We start from the raw sequence: 17,972 nt of genomic DNA on the forward strand, positions 1-17,972 counted from the left end.
CGGAAACAAATGGCGCTCTGAGAGAGAAGAAGCGGCGCAAGAAACTCTCCCAGTATTCTTTTTTTTGAGCTCTTTTCAATAAAAATATACAATATTGTACAGTCATTTCTATTGCTATAAAATAATCACAATCTAGTCCCAGGCTGTCCGATCATTTAGATATTCAGCAGTGGAGTAATAGGATTTACGACAGAGCCATTTTTTTATAAAACATTTAAATTTATTTATAGATAATGCCTGAATAGTGGCTGGGACTTTATTGTAGAAGTGTATACATTTACCCTTAAAGCTATTATGTATCTTATGAAGCCTACTAGAATTAGTTACAAGCAATCCCTTATTTCTAGTGTTATAATAATGAAAATCACTATTAAGAGCAAAAAGGTGACGATTTTTATGAACATATATTAAATTTTCATAAATGTACTGACAATGAACAGTCATAATATTTATTTCTTGAAATTTTTCTTTGAGAGACTGTCTATAACCAAGCTGATATATAGCACGAACAGCTCTCTTTTGCAGTGCAAACACTATATCAATGTCAGCAGCATGACCCCATAGTAATATACCGTACATCATGATGCTGTGAAAATAACTAAAGTACACTAATCTAGCAGTCGCAACATTCGTGTACTCTCTTATCTTTCTAACTGCATATGCTGCAGAGCTGAGTCTATCTGCTAGATGGGTAATATGTGGACCCCACTGAAGCTTTTTATCTAACGTGATACCCAAGAAGACCGTAGTGTCCACAAGTTCCAAACTCTGGTCATTTATAAGTACGTTGGTTTGTACCTCCGCTGTGTTTGGTGTAATGAACCGTAAACACTTTGTTTTTTTACTGTTTAAGTGCAGATTATTCGTCTCAAACCAACGCACTATCTTTGAGAGTGCATTGCTTACCTCGTCATCAATATCCGCACGTCGCTTCACTTTAAAAATAAGTGAAGTATCATCAGCAAACAATACAATCTCATGGCTATCATCTACCACAAATGGTAGATCGTTAATATATATAAGAAACAAGAAAGGACCGAGAATAGAACCCTGTGGAACACCTATTTCCACAGGTTTACCCGAAGACCGTTTGCCATTTACATCGACTATCTGAACTCTTTCGCTTAAATATGATTTTAACAGATTTAGGGCTCTATTTTTTACTCCATAATGCTTTAGTTTTAGGAGTAAAGTTTCATGGTGGACGCAGTCAAATGCTTTTGACAAATCACAAAAAATGCCCAATGCATCCTGTGACTCTTCCCAGGCGTCAAAGATGTGCTCAATGAGTCTAGTACCCGCATTAATTGTTGATAAGCCCCTAGTGAAACCAAACTGATTTTTGTTCATTAATTTACAAAAATGCATTTGTAGCTGTTGAAGCAAAATTTTTTCAAAAATTTTACTAAAAACAGGCAGCACTGAAATAGATCTGAAATTAGCAGGGTCAAAAGAACTGCCCGATTTAAACAAAGGTATAACTTTGCTGTATTTCATGAGGTCAGGGAACACACCCTCATCTATGCATTCATTAAATATTATTGCTAATTCAGGTGCTATAACGTCAAGTATGTATTTTACAATATTAGTCGAATGGCCCCATAGGGCTTTTGTATTTTTTAGGTTAATTAATTTGAAGATTTTTATTATATCGCTACCTGTAACATACTTAAATTTCAAATCAGTGGAAGATACTGGTACGTGTAATTTAAGCATATCATATGCTGCTTTTGGCGAAGAGTTAAGGTCTTTGGTCGTGGCAATCGGGATTTCGGAGAAGTATTTATCAAATTCATTTGCAATTTCTATTTCCGAATTTATAACGCGATTATTAATATTTAAACAGATAGAGGTGTTACGGCAATTCGATCTACCAGTTTCATTGTTAATTACACTCCAAGTTGCTTTTACTTTATTATTACTGTTTTTAATTTTATCTGCAATGAAACGTGTTTTCGCTTCATGACAAACTACTTTAAAGAGCTTGGAGTATTTTTTTACATATATTTTAAATTCTTCACTATTATTGTAATGTTTCTCATAATAAAGGTCATATAAGCGTTTACGACTTTTGTGGATACCCATTGTAGCCCAATCATTAAAACTATGTTTGTTGTTTACTGTCACTGTTACTGGAGTAAAAATCCTGTCAAATTCCTCACAGAAGGAATGGAAGACTAAGTTATAGTGAAAATTAGCAGTTTCACCACAGTGTAAAAATGGTATCGTATTTACCAAATTATTTCTAAACCTCTCAAGACGGCTACCTGTAACTGGTATAATTGTCACCTTTTTTGGTCTGACATTGTCCAATCTTGTATTTAGTTTTATAAGTTGCCCACTATGGTCGGACTGAAGATTATTAATTATGAGTTTACTAGTAATAGTAACATCTGTAAAAATATTATCTAAACAGGTTGCTATTGTAGAAGTGATTCTAGTAGGTTCCCAAAATACATTGAACAAATTAAAACTTTGAAATAAATTTTTAAGGCTAGTACCATTGGCCGAAGGTTCAAGCAAGTTTATATTAAAATCTCCACACACTATAATTGACTTACTAGTTTTGCTAAATTTTGATAGTACCTCCTCCATTCTATGTTGGAATTGTTCATATGATGCAGTGGGGGGGCGGTATACACTTACAACAATAAATTACTCTAGTTCTATACAAGCTATCTCAATTAGTTGTTCTATAGAGAGATTAACAATATCTCTTCTATTTTTACATTTTAATCTATTATTAATAATAATTAGGGAACCTCCATGTATTGCCCTACTTCTACAAAACGAACTGACTACTTTATGTTCTCTAAAATCTGGGTTCCACATGATTTATTAAATGGAATTATGCTTCATTCAGGATCAACTTACAGGCAAAGGCAAAGGAAATCTTAATCCAAAGTTTGAAATATATAGATGAAGCTGTTCCTGATAATAACTATGATTTTTATATTTTTTTACAATGCAGCTTCAGATTATGTGACTTAGAGAATTATTTAGAGAAATCAATATGCTAATGGTACCATTCCAGTACATTTTTGACAGTATTATGTATGTTTACAAAAACATCAATTTTTTCTCTAAAATCTGATATATATCTTCTTGCCATTCCAAATTTGAGGCTCCGAAAATTTGGTGATTTAATAGAAATAAAGTACTTTTGACTTGGCTATGCATAAAAAAAAAAAAAAAAAATGATGTAATAACTGTGATCACTTAACACCAGGACTCATACACTCATTTGTCCTACTTTTTCATAAAAAAAATCACCTTATCGGAAAGAGCTACAACTGATGATATTATAACAGGCTTATGATGATCTGCTCATCTTCAGTTCATACTTTTAATATGTTAGTTTAAGTATTATATAAATTACTAGCTGACCCAGCAGACATTGTATTGCCAAATAAAGTAATTAAAAAAATTCAACAATTAAAATTTTTGGGGTATAAAAATAGATGCAACCGAATCTCAGACCTACCAAACATATCATACTATAATTATTGTATTCGATTGCCATCTTGCAACCCTATAGTGGAGTAGTGGATTGAATAGAATAATATAAAAATCGCGATACTAAAATAGTTGTAGAACAACTGTAAAAAAATAAATATAATAAAGGTTATAACACCTCTTACATGAAAAATAGATGTTGCTACTCAGACCTACCCCATATGCACACAAAATTATTGATTTTAGGCAACAAACACTGGGACACAAGAATTTTATATATTAGATATATATTTTACACATATTACTTACATTTACACATATTACTTACGTTTACACATATTACTTACCTTTACACTTAAATTACATACATACACACATACACACACTCACACCTTGTTCCCGTCGGGGTAGGTAGAGACAATAGAATGCCATTTGCTTCTATCCTTACAAACCTCACGCGCTTCCTCTACATTCATTACTCTTTTCATACATGCTCGCCGGTTGCGGGTGCTTAAATTAATATAATAAAATAAAAATATACATATATAGGGGTTTTAAATTCATTGCTTAAACTTATAGTTAGTGAAAGAAGCACAACGAGATTTAGTTTAATTCTAAAAAATATAGTAAAGTTATTTTTGTACTTAATTTATCCTATCAGAATAATTCTTCTAGCAAGCACTTAATTTAAAAAAAAGAGAGTACATATTTAATATTTGAGATATGAGCAGAGAGATTTAAATAGTAAATATTTTAATAAAAGGCGCTAGTGGCGTAAAAAAGTGTGATATGAAAAGAATTTCCCTGAAAAAACTACTAAAATCGGTTGTTTAGCCATATGTGATAAATGTTATAGTTGTACTTAGAAATTAATTGAGATTTAATAAAATACAGAATTATCAAATCATTTCTTAGCTGTTATTTATTATTTAAATTTTCTTGTTTCAGGATGCTATACAACAATCACATTAGCTGTTTATGGCAATTTGACTCAAATTTTACCTGAAGCACCAGCTGTTGTCAACACTCCCCCAAATATACAAAGACCCGTGAGTCGGGAAGTAGCTGCTTTACCAGCTAATGTACCTCAATCATCAGACTGGAATCAAGATGTTACTAATCCCATCCCAGCTTACACTGGAAATGTTGCTACACCTAACCCCGAGACTTACGGTCCAAATCCATATCCCGAAAACTATGAGAATCCTCAATATAGAACAGATTATTACCCTAATGAGCCACCAAAAGACCCCAGAACATATCAGATTGAAGAAACCGAGTGGGAAAAAAATAGACGTGATTTGAGCTGTGATATAGAAGGTGACAGATTGCGGCAAAGCCCTCGGTCTCTAGAAATTGATAGAGCGAGGCGCGATGGAAGAAGTCGTAGACGATCACCCGATCTTGGCAGAAGTCGCGATTCATCTCGACAAAGAGATCGAAGTCGAGATTTGAACAGAATAGAACGAATCCGATCAAGATCTGTCAGCAGAGATAGGGACTACATCGTCAAAGGAGAATATAGAATGAGTCGATCTCGTTCTAGAAGTATCGACCGCGATTGGGATAGAGGGTCATACAAAAAGGATGACTTCAGACGTCACCGTGGCCCCTCATATGACAGATCCCGCGGTGGGTCCTATGATAGGTCACCTTATGATCGTGCACCTTCGTATGAACGCAAGCCATTAGATAAAAGCGGTCCCTACGAGAGAAGAAGTTCTTCTTATGAACGGCGGGCTCCTTCACCTTATGAAAGAAAGAGACATTCACCGTATGGTCGTATGCGGGGTTCAAGTTACGACAGTAGATCACCAAGCCGCGATGATCTTAGAAAAAGACCTCGAACTCCGCCCGGTGAAAGAAGGCCTCTGTCACCTAGAGAAGGCGATGTAACTAGTCCAATTAATTCTCTCCGTTCTGGTGAAGGTGGTGACTATGATAGAGGAGGCAAGCAGATTCCAAGGGTTGATTTCTATCACCAAAACTATAGACATAAAAGCTCTATTAGAAGTCCATCTCAAGAGCTCGAAAAGGCATACGTTGAGCCTCAACATTCAAGTCTAGTTACTGTTCCGATAGTTGATAGCACTCCGCCAGCAAAAACTATCGTATCGCCAGTACGTAATCAAGAGGAAGACAAGTCAATGGATGTTGAACAGTTCGAACCGATTCTCTCTGATGAAGATATATGTGATGATCTAGAGAGTACTCCGTTTATAGAGATGGAGTATGACGTTAACGATTACTGCGGAGTTGATGACATAATAAAGTATTACAATCCATTTAAAGCTGAGTGGAAAAAATACGACCATGTTAATAGAATTTACATGAAAGCTGATGCTGATAAAGAAGGCGTAAAAGACGTTTTGTCAGCAACATTCGAGGAATTGTGCGATGTCAACATAGACCTATTCAAAATATCGGAGATAACAAAGTCCACCCAAAAGAGGGAACAGAAGTTCTTCTCGAGTACCTTTCAAGATATTGATAATTCTTCTAGAGAAGATTGGGTACACACTTGCGAACAGCTTGTCATATCGTTGACGAGTCTATTCAGAGATACCGATATAGCGCTACGGATCTTTCGTCCGGTTAACAAAACAGAACCTGTTAATGAATTTACGAATATTTATAATCTTTTGGTAAGTTTTTGTAAGATCGGTTTGAACTTTGACTATGCCTTAGGACAACAACAGCCTACATACAAAATAAGGCACATGAAATGCGGAATCAGGTTAGCAGAAGGGCTTTTGTCGCATCGACACAACGGACTTGTAATGCAGTGTCTGTTAAGTGCAGGAATCGACATTCCTATGCTACTTCTAGAGATATATGCAAAAGAGTATATGGCACTAAGCATTCGTCTTATGATACTCAAGGCTTTAGATGCTTGTCTCTCTTCGAAAGCATCAATAGACCATTTCATGCAAGACACTATGTTTCCCAAATTCCATAAAAATGATAGTGATTTTAATAGAAAACCAATGAATGGATATGAAGCCCTTATAAAGATAATGGAAAGTAATCCATTAGCAAGAGTAAAATTTTCATTAAGTTCTTTGATTAAGAAGTTAAATGTTTATGAAGTTTTGGAAAAATTCCATGATTTAGTAATTAACTTGAACACTGATGTTGACAAAAGCCAATGTGAATCTACGGAGATTTCGGAGAAAGATGTAGAATTCGTTATGAACGCATTTGAAGAAATATTATATATGTATCGCTCGCAATGTTTTCACATTTCCCAGCCTAAAAGGTTCCTTCCTGTATCAGCACAGTTCGATATTAACAAAGAATGCTCGAACGAAACGTTGTTGCAGTTCTTCGAAATCCATAATTTCTTAGGGGCTTGTCTTTTTTTACTCACCTGTCAATCGACATGCAATAATTTAGTTATTACTAGCAGAATACACGATTTGATTTATGAGTTGGTCAATTCACACAATGGACTAAAATTTTTGTATAAAAACTTGGCAGTGACTGAACTGTTTTTCAAAATATTAACACAACCTTATAGTCAACAGAATTCTGAAGAGACATCATACCCTCATGATAGTAATCTAAGTAGTTACAGTGACTTACAGATACTTGGTCTCGAGATAGCTTATCGATTGAAAGCAATGTATTATCTTGAAGCCATATCTGACATTCAAGCAGGCAGAGGTGACGAAAATGAACTTATTGACAGACTGCAGGATTTGTACTGTCTCAGTTTTGGAAATGTTGGCAAAACTGCCGTGCCTGATGTAATTGTAATGGGAGACAATGCAGATTGCTTAATGACTGTCTTTGAGAAGAGTTTGAAAAATAAACCCAGAAGTGAATCTCCAACAAAACAAAAATCACCTGCCAAAGGTTATGCAATCGAATTGATAGCGTCTGCAGTACGTTACTCGGCAAACGTACCGTTTTTAAAGAAATATGGTTCAAGACTTATAAATGTGTCGAAGGAACACGATCGTTTTGAACCAAGTGTATCGAGTATTTTGCAGGAAGTGGTTCCGTATTTAAAGCCAGTTGAGAAAGCTAGCATATTGGCTGGAGAGGATCTGGCTGAGTGTGTGGAGATACTGAAAGCTAGTCTCGAACACTCATCGGACTTGCCTGGCGAACTTATGACGTGTTTACGAATACTTCGACACTTCTGCATATCGGATTACGACATAAATCTAAATATTTCATCTCCTGCAGACGAATACGTAGAACTGAAATATAAATACAATGTGCTACAGTTGTTCTCTTTGGATGGCGTCACGTGTTTGGCTGGTATATTAGAAAAGCTTGCCTCTCATTATGACCAGCCCAGTATGCATACTGCCTTCTTCGCCTCAGTCAAGGGACTACAACTTGCTCAGATGTTGTTCCCGTGCTTAAGATTACTGGACGAAATGTTAGCAAGAGTTGTGCGCTGTCGAGGTCCAAGATTTAGAGATCTGACTGCAGCTCCTATTTTGCTGAAGACATACGGGATAGCTAAGGCGTTTCCCATCGGAAGTATCGGATATAGGACAGCTGCTAAGGCTGCTGAGGCCGCTGTCCGAGCCTTACTTGCGTACGCTCAGCCCATCGCGGACGATGGAAATGATGGTGAATCCATCCGACGTGGTCCTTGGACTTCGCTGTGTTCTGAAGTTATATCTTACACGATGACTGCGCCTTACACTTTCGTACCTGGATTGTTAATATTCTCAGAGTTACTGCCGTTACCAATGCCGATACAAACGAAAAATGCACCCACTGACCGTGAATTAGCTGATGCATGTAACGAGAGAAGACTATGGTCGGCACATTTGCACGCTCTTTCCAGTGACTTGACGTATTTAATTCAGATTATCTGCATGTCGACGTATCGACCTGTAGTCCACATGTTGCGAAGAGTCTGCGTGCAGATTGCTGACTTGGCGCCGAATACTGCTGCTACAGTAGCAAAAGCTGCCGTCGGGGCTGTCGTGCGTGAGATGAAGGAAGGGGAACCTTCGTCGGCCAGCATGGCGAGAGTTGTTGGTTTTCTGGCCTGTTTAGTTTCTCATGCTCCTGTCAAATGTGCAGTACTTCACGCAATGAGCGCGGGACCGAAAAGCAATGAAGTACAAACAGTTTTGTGCAGTATTTTAAGTTTGTCAAATGCTTCACACGAACACGCCACAGCTCAGGAGTATGCAGCTCACACGCTGGCCGCTTTATGCGACATTGAAATAACTTTAACACCTTTAACTTCACCAGAGTCCGTCTTGGCAAATTCTTTACCAAATAAAGAAACATTGTCGGCTCTTTTAGACGCGACGGCAGATTATTTGGAGTCAACAACGAAGACGGGAACCGTGTCTTCTTCAGTTCTCCGATCGTATTACGTATTGACGGAACACGAGTACGGCTTCCAGCAGTTTAGAAAGTTTGTGACCAGACGTCGCGAGTCTTTTGGGAAGTTCTTCAAGTGGGTTGTGGACATTGGTTACGATAGGGCGGAGTGTTTGAACCTGTTTCTTGACATGATCAAGGTTCTGAGGAGCGAGGAGATTGCTGGACCTTTGGGCAGGAAGGGAACCCTGAGCTTGAATGAAGTCGCAGATATGGTCGGTTATATTAGTACTGAAGATGATCATCCTGTTTTATCTTTGGAGAAAACGCTCAAAGTAAGTGTTGAATGTTTTATTTTTAATTTATAACATATTGCAAGGCACAGAACTTTAATAGATTCTTACGCCCGTTCTTCTCAGGTCTGAGGTATAAATTTTATTCTAAATAGGCGGTAGATTTTGGCGTTCAATAAGTGAGTAAAAATACTATTTTGGGACAGTCTTCAGAAGTTGAATTTACACACAGTTTGTGTAATATATTCCATAATCATGATGACTGTTAATATTCGTAGTAACATAAAATAAACTAACTTAAGTTAAAAAAGTTCCAGTTCATGTGTTGACGCATGGATCAGCCATCATTCCCTATAATTGACAAATATATCTTTTTTTATTTTTTTTTTATGAAAATAAGGGACGAGACGAGTAGGACATTCAGCTGATGGTAATTGATACGGCCTGTCCATTACAATGCAGTTTCGCTCAGGATTTTTGATAAACCCAAAAATTCTGAGCGGCACTACAATTGCGCTCGTCGTAATTTCACTAGCTACGGCGCCCTACAGACCGAAACACAGTTATACTTAGACATGACTGCTTCACGGCAGAAAAAGTTTCCGTTGTGGTACCCATAATTTAGCCGGCATCCGCAAAGGTCTCAAATCTGCAAGGTGTAAATAATATTTTATCTACACCTATGCTTTAAATCCTCTATTAAAGATTCTGAAACAGTTAGCTTATTGCCAACATTAAAACACCCAATGTTCTAATAACCATTACATCATCCAAAAGAGTTTGTAATGTTGTACTGAATTTCATAACAACACTCCTATTTTTTTTTTCATTCCCTTCATGCTCAAAGAGTTTTAACAGACAGCCACATTCTTATTGCTCGATGCGTGGCATCTGTATGAATTTCAAAAAAAGAACATTTTTTTTGCGCGCGTTCCACACCACCAGAACTTCGTGCGCCGTAAAAAAAGTAGGTTATTCGAATCCCCGCCATTTTTCTTCGATATTGTTATTGTTTTGTTTACAAAAAATGAACGATTAATTTCCAAAAGAACATAATATTCAAGTGAATTTTAATTATTGCACTATACAAAATGTAAATAACTACTAAAATAAATAATTATTTCATTAATACTTAGTTTATTTGTATATAATCAGTAATAGATGATATTAGGTTACTACTAGGACTGGCTGTTTTAATGTCCGCAGTAAGCTAACTGTTTCAGAATCTTTAAGAGGATTCATATTTTGGGTGTAGATAAAGTCTTGTATGCAACTGTTGATAATTAGGTATTAAAACACTCATGTGATACTATTATCACACTCGGCTTCGCCTCGTGAGATAAATCCACATTCGTGTTTTAATAACCCTTATTACACAACAGTTGTATAAATAACTATTACCACATTATATTGAAAAATTACAGGAACGCAACGCTGAGGAGGAGGTAGTATCGAACGCAACGTTCCTCGCGACGAACCTGGGGAAGTTGAAGTCGGAGGAGGTGTCTCCCCTGGAGGTGGTGGAGACAGTTCTGCCCGCGCCTGCTCCGCTGGTGGCGCAGTTCACGGGCCGCCAGGTGTACGTGATCGGGGAACCAGGTGACGAGCGCCTCACCAGCAGCTACTGGCTGAACGTACCCTGCGCGGCCGGCGAGGACGACGTCAACGATAACGAGCTTGTGAGAACCCTTTAATAATAATAATATCCGAAGTTCAATCTTGTCATGTGTCGAAATCATGCTACCTATCTAGGACCTTCAATATTTAACTAGCTGACCCGACAGACGTTATTCTGTAGATAATTAAAAAAAACGGTTTCATAGGAATTTGCCAATAATATTTCAAAACATACAGAATCAATGCTCCCTGTTGTTATAATGAAATTGATTCACAGCAGAACTGTCAAACCGTGCGTGACTAAATTCTCTCATAGAAAATACATATGTCCATACAAAACAAATATTGAAAATAAAAATAATTATGAGTCCCAAATCGAAATAAAAACTATCCTATCTGATATCTCTCAAGTAGGACTGGACAAACTGCACTCCATGAAGTAATCCCCATTAAAATTCGTTCATTAGTTTAGGAGTCCATTGCGGACAAACAACGTGTCAGGTAATTTATATATATTAGGATTATGAATATTTATTTATAGCTATTTGCTTTATCTATTACTATTTAATTTTATAAAGTTCTTATTATAAGATAGTTATGCTTTAAAGTCAGATATTATAATATTGTTTAGATGTCAGTCTTAGTTCTATTGCATTCATTATTAACATTAAATAAAATTAGGTAGCAGACGGTAATCACTGATTGCCTCTGCACAGGGTTTCCTAGTGAGCCATCCAGAGGAATTTAATACATTAAAGGTGCCTCTTCGTTTCTGTTTTTAAGACTGAGACTGTAAATTTATATAAGGCATGAAGACCAATGTATGTAATTATAATTAATAATAATTAAAAAAAATGAAATAACTAACTTGGCCGGGGCTAAACTTCATCGGTATACGACCCTCTTTCTACATATCTAGTTAATTGCATTGATCGCCTGGATACTACCATAAAATAATGATAATACAGAGTTGCTCATATGACACGTACGTTAAAAGTTAAAACACACACACACATTTATCATATCTCATTAACTTCACAAAGTATGCTATTTAAGGCGAAGAAAGGGTGGAGCCTCCTGGGACAAGCATTCTTTATATTATTTTATTTATTTATTTATTTTATTTTATTAGAAAAACAAACAGTATTACATGACATAAATACGTTAAAAAAGTATACATCTATTAACCATTTACAGTTTTCGCATATAAGAGACTATAAGTACTACAAATAATTAACAAAACTACAAAAAAATATCAAGAAGTAATACAATAAAAGTATATAGATATAAATACACGATGACAAACTGAATGGATATTATAGTATTCAGGCATTCAGCAATCAAGAGAACACACACTCATCCAACACCTCGTCAATGTACCTCTTAACGCGTTTGGTGACGTATTGAATATATCGATATCAGGCAAGTCTACTGATATCTGATTTATTGCTTGTAAAATGTGACACCCTATAAAATATGAATGTTGCCTGTAATTAGTACTGCAATGAGGAACGTATATAGTACATTTTGTCCTGGTGTAGTTATTGGGCGCTTTGATACCAATTTGTGATGTTAATTTAGAAGAATCTATCTTAGAGTGAAGTAACTTAAAGTAAAAAACAGTATCAGCTATTTGACGTCTTATTTGTAATGGAAGTATGTGATGCCTTTTACATCTTATTATATAATCTGCATCATATGTATTACACTTATATTGTAAATATCTTAAAAAACTTGTTTGAATTTTTTCAAGTCTATTAATGTGAACTTCATATTGAGGGTTCCAAACCTGAGAACAATATTCAAGGGTGCTTCGAACATATGAACAGTATAGTATTTTAGTGAGTTTTATGCTAGAAAATTGGGAACAATTCCGTTTGATGAAACCAGAAGATTTCTTGGCCTTTTTAACTATATTATCGATGTGTTTTTCATATGTAAGTTTACTGTCATGTGTTACGCCTAGGTTAGGCCTAATTTCATTAACAGAATTAAGAACAACGCCCTTTATTTTATATTTGTATTCTATTATATTATACTTACGAGAAAAAGTAATGGAATGACATTTTAACGCGTTTAGGTCTAGTTTATTAAGAAGACAGTATGCCTCAAATCTTTCTAGATCCGCTTGAAGAAGCTGACAATCTGAATCTCTGGTGATATTTGAGAATATTTTCATATCATCAGCATACAGCAAAAAATTTGATGTTTCAAAGCAACCGCCTACATCATTAATAAATATATTAAATAATAGAGGGCCTAGTAATGAGCCTTGTGGCACTCCAGAACACACAGTAATCCAAGAAGAGGCATAGCCTTTTACAACAACTTGTTGAGACTTATTTTCAATGTAAGGTGAACCATCTGAATAGATTTCCATGTATTCCAGCAAATTGAAGTTTCTGTAACAGTATGCAGTGATCAATTCGGTCAAATGCTTTACTAAAATAGGTGAAAACAGCATCTACTTGTCCACCTCCATCCATACCTGCAGTCGCGTAATCAATAAATGATAAAAGATTAGTGGTAGTCGACCGATTCTGCATGAAACCATGTTGTTCAGGTATGAACGTAGATTTAAGAGAGCTGTAAACCTGAGTGTAAATAATACGTTCAAAGATTTTGGCAAATATACATAGCTTGGAGATAGGCCTGTAATTTTTAATGTCATTTTTATTTCCATTTTTGTATACAGGAGTAACGAAAGCGTATTCCAAATTTCAGGTACTATACCTTCATTAATTGATCTGATAAAGAGTATTGTCAATAGTTTAACAAGGCTATTGGAACAAGAGGATATAAATAATGGGTCGATATGATCTGGTCCCGATCCTTTTGTAAGATCAACTGACTTAAGGTATTTCATAACTGTAGAATCATCATGTATCATATGTACGGTGCTGATAGTGCTGCTATAAACAGAAGGACAATGATTAACTGTAAGTGAGCTTTGATGAGGCTGTGACGTGGGAATGAGGAAATTAGACTGAAAGTATTGAGAAAAGAGATTACATATTTTATCACCTGACATTAGAGGGTCGTGTAGCTGATACACGACCCTCTAATGTTAATGTGGATGGTAGGGAATTGGAGCCTTTTTTATTTGATTTTACGTAGCACCAAAATAGTTTAGGATTCGCAGCAATAGAAATTTCCATAGTTTTAATGTAATTCCTATGACATTCATCCTCCAATTCCTGAGCTCTTTTCCGTAGGATAGAAAAGGAAACATAATCATCGGTGTTGCCATATGTGTAATATTTATATATATATTTAAATTTTTCTTTAAGTATTTTTTTCGGAGGTATAGTGTACCACGGTGGAAAAGATTTCGCATTAATATATTTTTTTGGTATATAGTTATTAATTAAGTTATATAAGTGATTATAGAAACAGTCCACAGCTTCATCCAAGGCCCCACAATTTAGACATTCATCCCAATCGATCTCTCTAAGTGACGAATTGATATTTACATAATCACCTGATCGGTACAGATATTTAAACCTAGGGCTAACCTTAAGCAAATCAGTTTCACTAGGAGTCAATGATATAAAGAGAGACTTGTGATGAGCATCTTCTGGTACTAAGGGGTCTAGACAGGTTTTAACGGATAAGGTATTATTACTTAGAATCCAATCTAGTACTCGGTTGTTGATATTATAAGAGCAATTGAACTGCCGCAAGCTTGCTTCTAGTAAAATATCAAATAAAAATATTTGCGCGTCTCCCTTAATACCTGTGGGTTCGGGGTGATCATCATTATGGTACGTAGTCCATTGGATATCTTTCACATTGAAATCCCCCGCAATAGTAAAAATATCATCAGGACAGATATCAACTACTAAGGATAGTTTATCTGTAAAATTTGATAGCTGAGAATTAAAATTGTAGTGACTATGAGATTTGACTGAATGTTTGTGTTCAGGTGCCGTGTGACATCCTGGAGATCGCCAACAGCCAGTTGTCCGTGGCGGGGTCGGTGCCTGGTGCTGAGGGTCTTTTGGCTGCCGTCAGGAAGCTGGTGGGGTGCCTCGACAGCAGGCCTGAGGCGATGCCCTGCGATGACAAGAGGCCCGCCGGTATGCCGTACCCCTCACTTACAGTATTCGATGACTTCTTGGCCTCTAGCAAGTGTGACCGAGACTGAATGATCACTAGTTTTAATTATGATGAATTAAGATACGATACGATAAGTTTGGGGGTTAGATATTTATAATTAGATAATTGTATATTACGCACCTAGGGAGAAAAGTAGGTCATTCTCACCCACAGAATATTGACAATCGCGGGTGGCAATGTCCTACTTATGATTATTATTACGTGGTGCGTATATTATTTTTTCCCACTTTGATTCACCGGTACGAATGAGAAAAGTCGTCTCGCCGGGAGAGAATCGGCCATTTTTCTCCCTTGTTGTAGGAACTAAAAGTGAGCTTTTCATCTAGTTGGGAAAAATAGTATATTACGTACCTAGGGAGAAAAGTAGGTCATTCTCACCCGCGGAATATTGACACCCGAGCTGAAGGCGAGGAACCCTTTGCCTATTGGATATATAGGACGAAGAAACCAAAAAAAAACGAATGTCGCAAACGTTTGAAAATTTTATTTTTAATTTAATTTAATTTTCTCTCAGGTTGTGGCTTCAACTACAGGTTCTACTTTAGAGTTGATAACCTGCTCAACCCCAATATTTGCATATTAGGAATTTGACTTGAGATGTCGCTCTTGTACATCTAAAGTAGATTCTCCAGATGAAGCCACAACCTCAGAGTTGAACAAAGCATACAAGATTTTGTAATTTAACCTAAATCTTAATATAATCATAAAATGATCTGTCAACTATTGATCTGTGCGCCAGTGGCCCTGTCCCGCGTGCGCGCGGAGGGCGGGGCGGACGCGTTCCGCTCCCGGCCGCCCAACACGTCGCGGCCGCCGTCGCTGCACGTGGACGACTTCACCGCGCTGCATCACCCGCCGCATGCGACCCACACCAACATCAACAGGTGAACACACTGTCTGTTGGCAACACGTTCCGCTCCCGGCCGCCCAACACGTCGCGGCCGCCGTCGCTGCACGTGGACGACTTCACCGCGCTGCATCACCCGCCGCATGCGACCCACACCAACATCAACAGGTGAACACACTGTCTGTTGGCAACACGTTCCGCTCCCGGCCGCCCAACACGTCGCGGCCGCCGTCGCTGCACGTGGACGACTTCACCGCGCTGCATCACCCGCCGCATGCGACCCACACCAACATCAACAGGTGAACACACTGTCTGTTGGCAACACGTTCCGCTCCCGGCCGCCCAACACGTCGCGGCCGCCGTCGCTGCACGTGGACGACTTCACCGCGCTGCATCACCCGCCGCATGCGACCCACACCAACATCAACAGGTGAACACACTGTCTGTTGGCAACACGTTCCGCTCCCGGCCGCCCAACACGTCGCGGCCGCCGTCGCTGCACGTGGACGACTTCACCGCGCTGCATCACCCGCCGCATGCGACCCACACCAACATCAACAGGTGAACACACTGTCTGTTGGCAACACGTTCCGCTCCCGGCCGCCCAACACGTCGCGGCCGCCGTCGCTGCACGTGGACGACTTCACCGCGCTGCATCACCCGCCGCATGCGACCCACACCAACATCAACAGGTGAACACACTGTCTGTTGGCAACACGTTCCGCTCCCGGCCGCCCAACACGTCGCGGCCGCCGTCGCTGCACGTGGACGACTTCACCGCGCTGCATCACCCGCCGCATGCGACCCACACCAACATCAACAGGTGAACACACTGTCTGTTGGCAACACGTTCCGCTCCCGGCCGCCCAACACGTCGCGGCCGCCGTCGCTGCACGTGGACGACTTCACCGCGCTGCATCACCCGCCGCATGCGACCCACACCAACATCAACAGGTGAACACACTGTCTGTTGGCAACACGTTCCGCTCCCGGCCGCCCAACACGTCGCGGCCGCCGTCGCTGCACGTGGACGACTTCACCGCGCTGCATCACCCGCCGCATGCGACCCACACCAACATCAACAGGTGAACACACTGTCTGTTGGCAACACGTTCCGCTCCCGGCCGCCCAACACGTCGCGGCCGCCGTCGCTGCACGTGGACGACTTCACCGCGCTGCATCACCCGCCGCATGCGACCCACACCAACATCAACAGGTGAACACACTGTCTGTTGGCAACACGTTCCGCTCCCGGCCGCCCAACACGTCGCGGCCGCCGTCGCTGCACGTGGACGACTTCACCGCGCTGCATCACCCGCCGCATGCGACCCACACCAACATCAACAGGTGAACACACTGTCTGTTGGCAACACGTTCCGCTCCCGGCCGCCCAACACGTCGCGGCCGCCGTCGCTGCACGTGGACGACTTCACCGCGCTGCATCACCCGCCGCATGCGACCCACACCAACATCAACAGGTGAACACACTGTCTGTTGGCAACACGTTCCGCTCCCGGCCGCCCAACACGTCGCGGCCGCCGTCGCTGCACGTGGACGACTTCACCGCGCTGCATCACCCGCCGCATGCGACCCACACCAACATCAACAGGTGAACACACTGTCTGTTGGCAACACGTTCCGCTCCCGGCCGCCCAACACGTCGCGGCCGCCGTCGCTGCACGTGGACGACTTCACCGCGCTGCATCACCCGCCGCATGCGACCCACACCAACATCAACAGGTGAACACACTGTCTGTTGGCAACACGTTCCGCTCCCGGCCGCCCAACACGTCGCGGCCGCCGTCGCTGCACGTGGACGACTTCACCGCGCTGCATCACCCGCCGCATGCGACCCACACCAACATCAACAGGTGAACACACTGTCTGTTGGCAACACGTTCCGCTCCCGGCCGCCCAACACGTCGCGGCCGCCGTCGCTGCACGTGGACGACTTCACCGCGCTGCATCACCCGCCGCATGCGACCCACACCAACATCAACAGGTGAACACACTGTCTGTTGGCAACACGTTCCGCTCCCGGCCGCCCAACACGTCGCGGCCGCCGTCGCTGCACGTGGACGACTTCACCGCGCTGCATCACCCGCCGCATGCGACCCACACCAACATCAACAGGTGAACACACTGTCTGTTGGCAACACGTTCCGCTCCCGGCCGCCCAACACGTCGCGGCCGCCGTCGCTGCACGTGGACGACTTCACCGCGCTGCATCACCCGCCGCATGCGACCCACACCAACATCAACAGGTGAACACACTGTCTGTTGGCAACACGTTCCGCTCCCGGCCGCCCAACACGTCGCGGCCGCCGTCGCTGCACGTG

At 40.4% G+C, this 17,972-nt stretch overlaps 1 protein-coding gene across 1 annotated transcript in view; it reads left to right on the forward strand.

The window, feature by feature from the left end:
• The window catches only part of LOC126965154 (protein virilizer), a 28,009-nt gene that overhangs the window by 2,161 nt on the left and 7,876 nt on the right, over positions 1-17,972 (forward strand). Inside the window, exons 3-6 of the mRNA XM_050808615.1 lie at positions 4,405-9,092; positions 10,475-10,729; positions 14,593-14,746; positions 15,526-15,670. Coding sequence (XP_050664572.1) covers positions 4,405-9,092; positions 10,475-10,729; positions 14,593-14,746; positions 15,526-15,670 — 5,242 coding nt within the window. The remainder of the gene's footprint in view (positions 1-4,404; positions 9,093-10,474; positions 10,730-14,592; positions 14,747-15,525; positions 15,671-17,972) is intronic.

This window comes from Leptidea sinapis, chromosome 1 (assembly GCF_905404315.1).
Source record: "Leptidea sinapis chromosome 1, ilLepSina1.1, whole genome shotgun sequence".
In the NCBI taxonomy this organism is placed as follows: Eukaryota; Metazoa; Arthropoda; class Insecta; order Lepidoptera; family Pieridae; genus Leptidea; species Leptidea sinapis.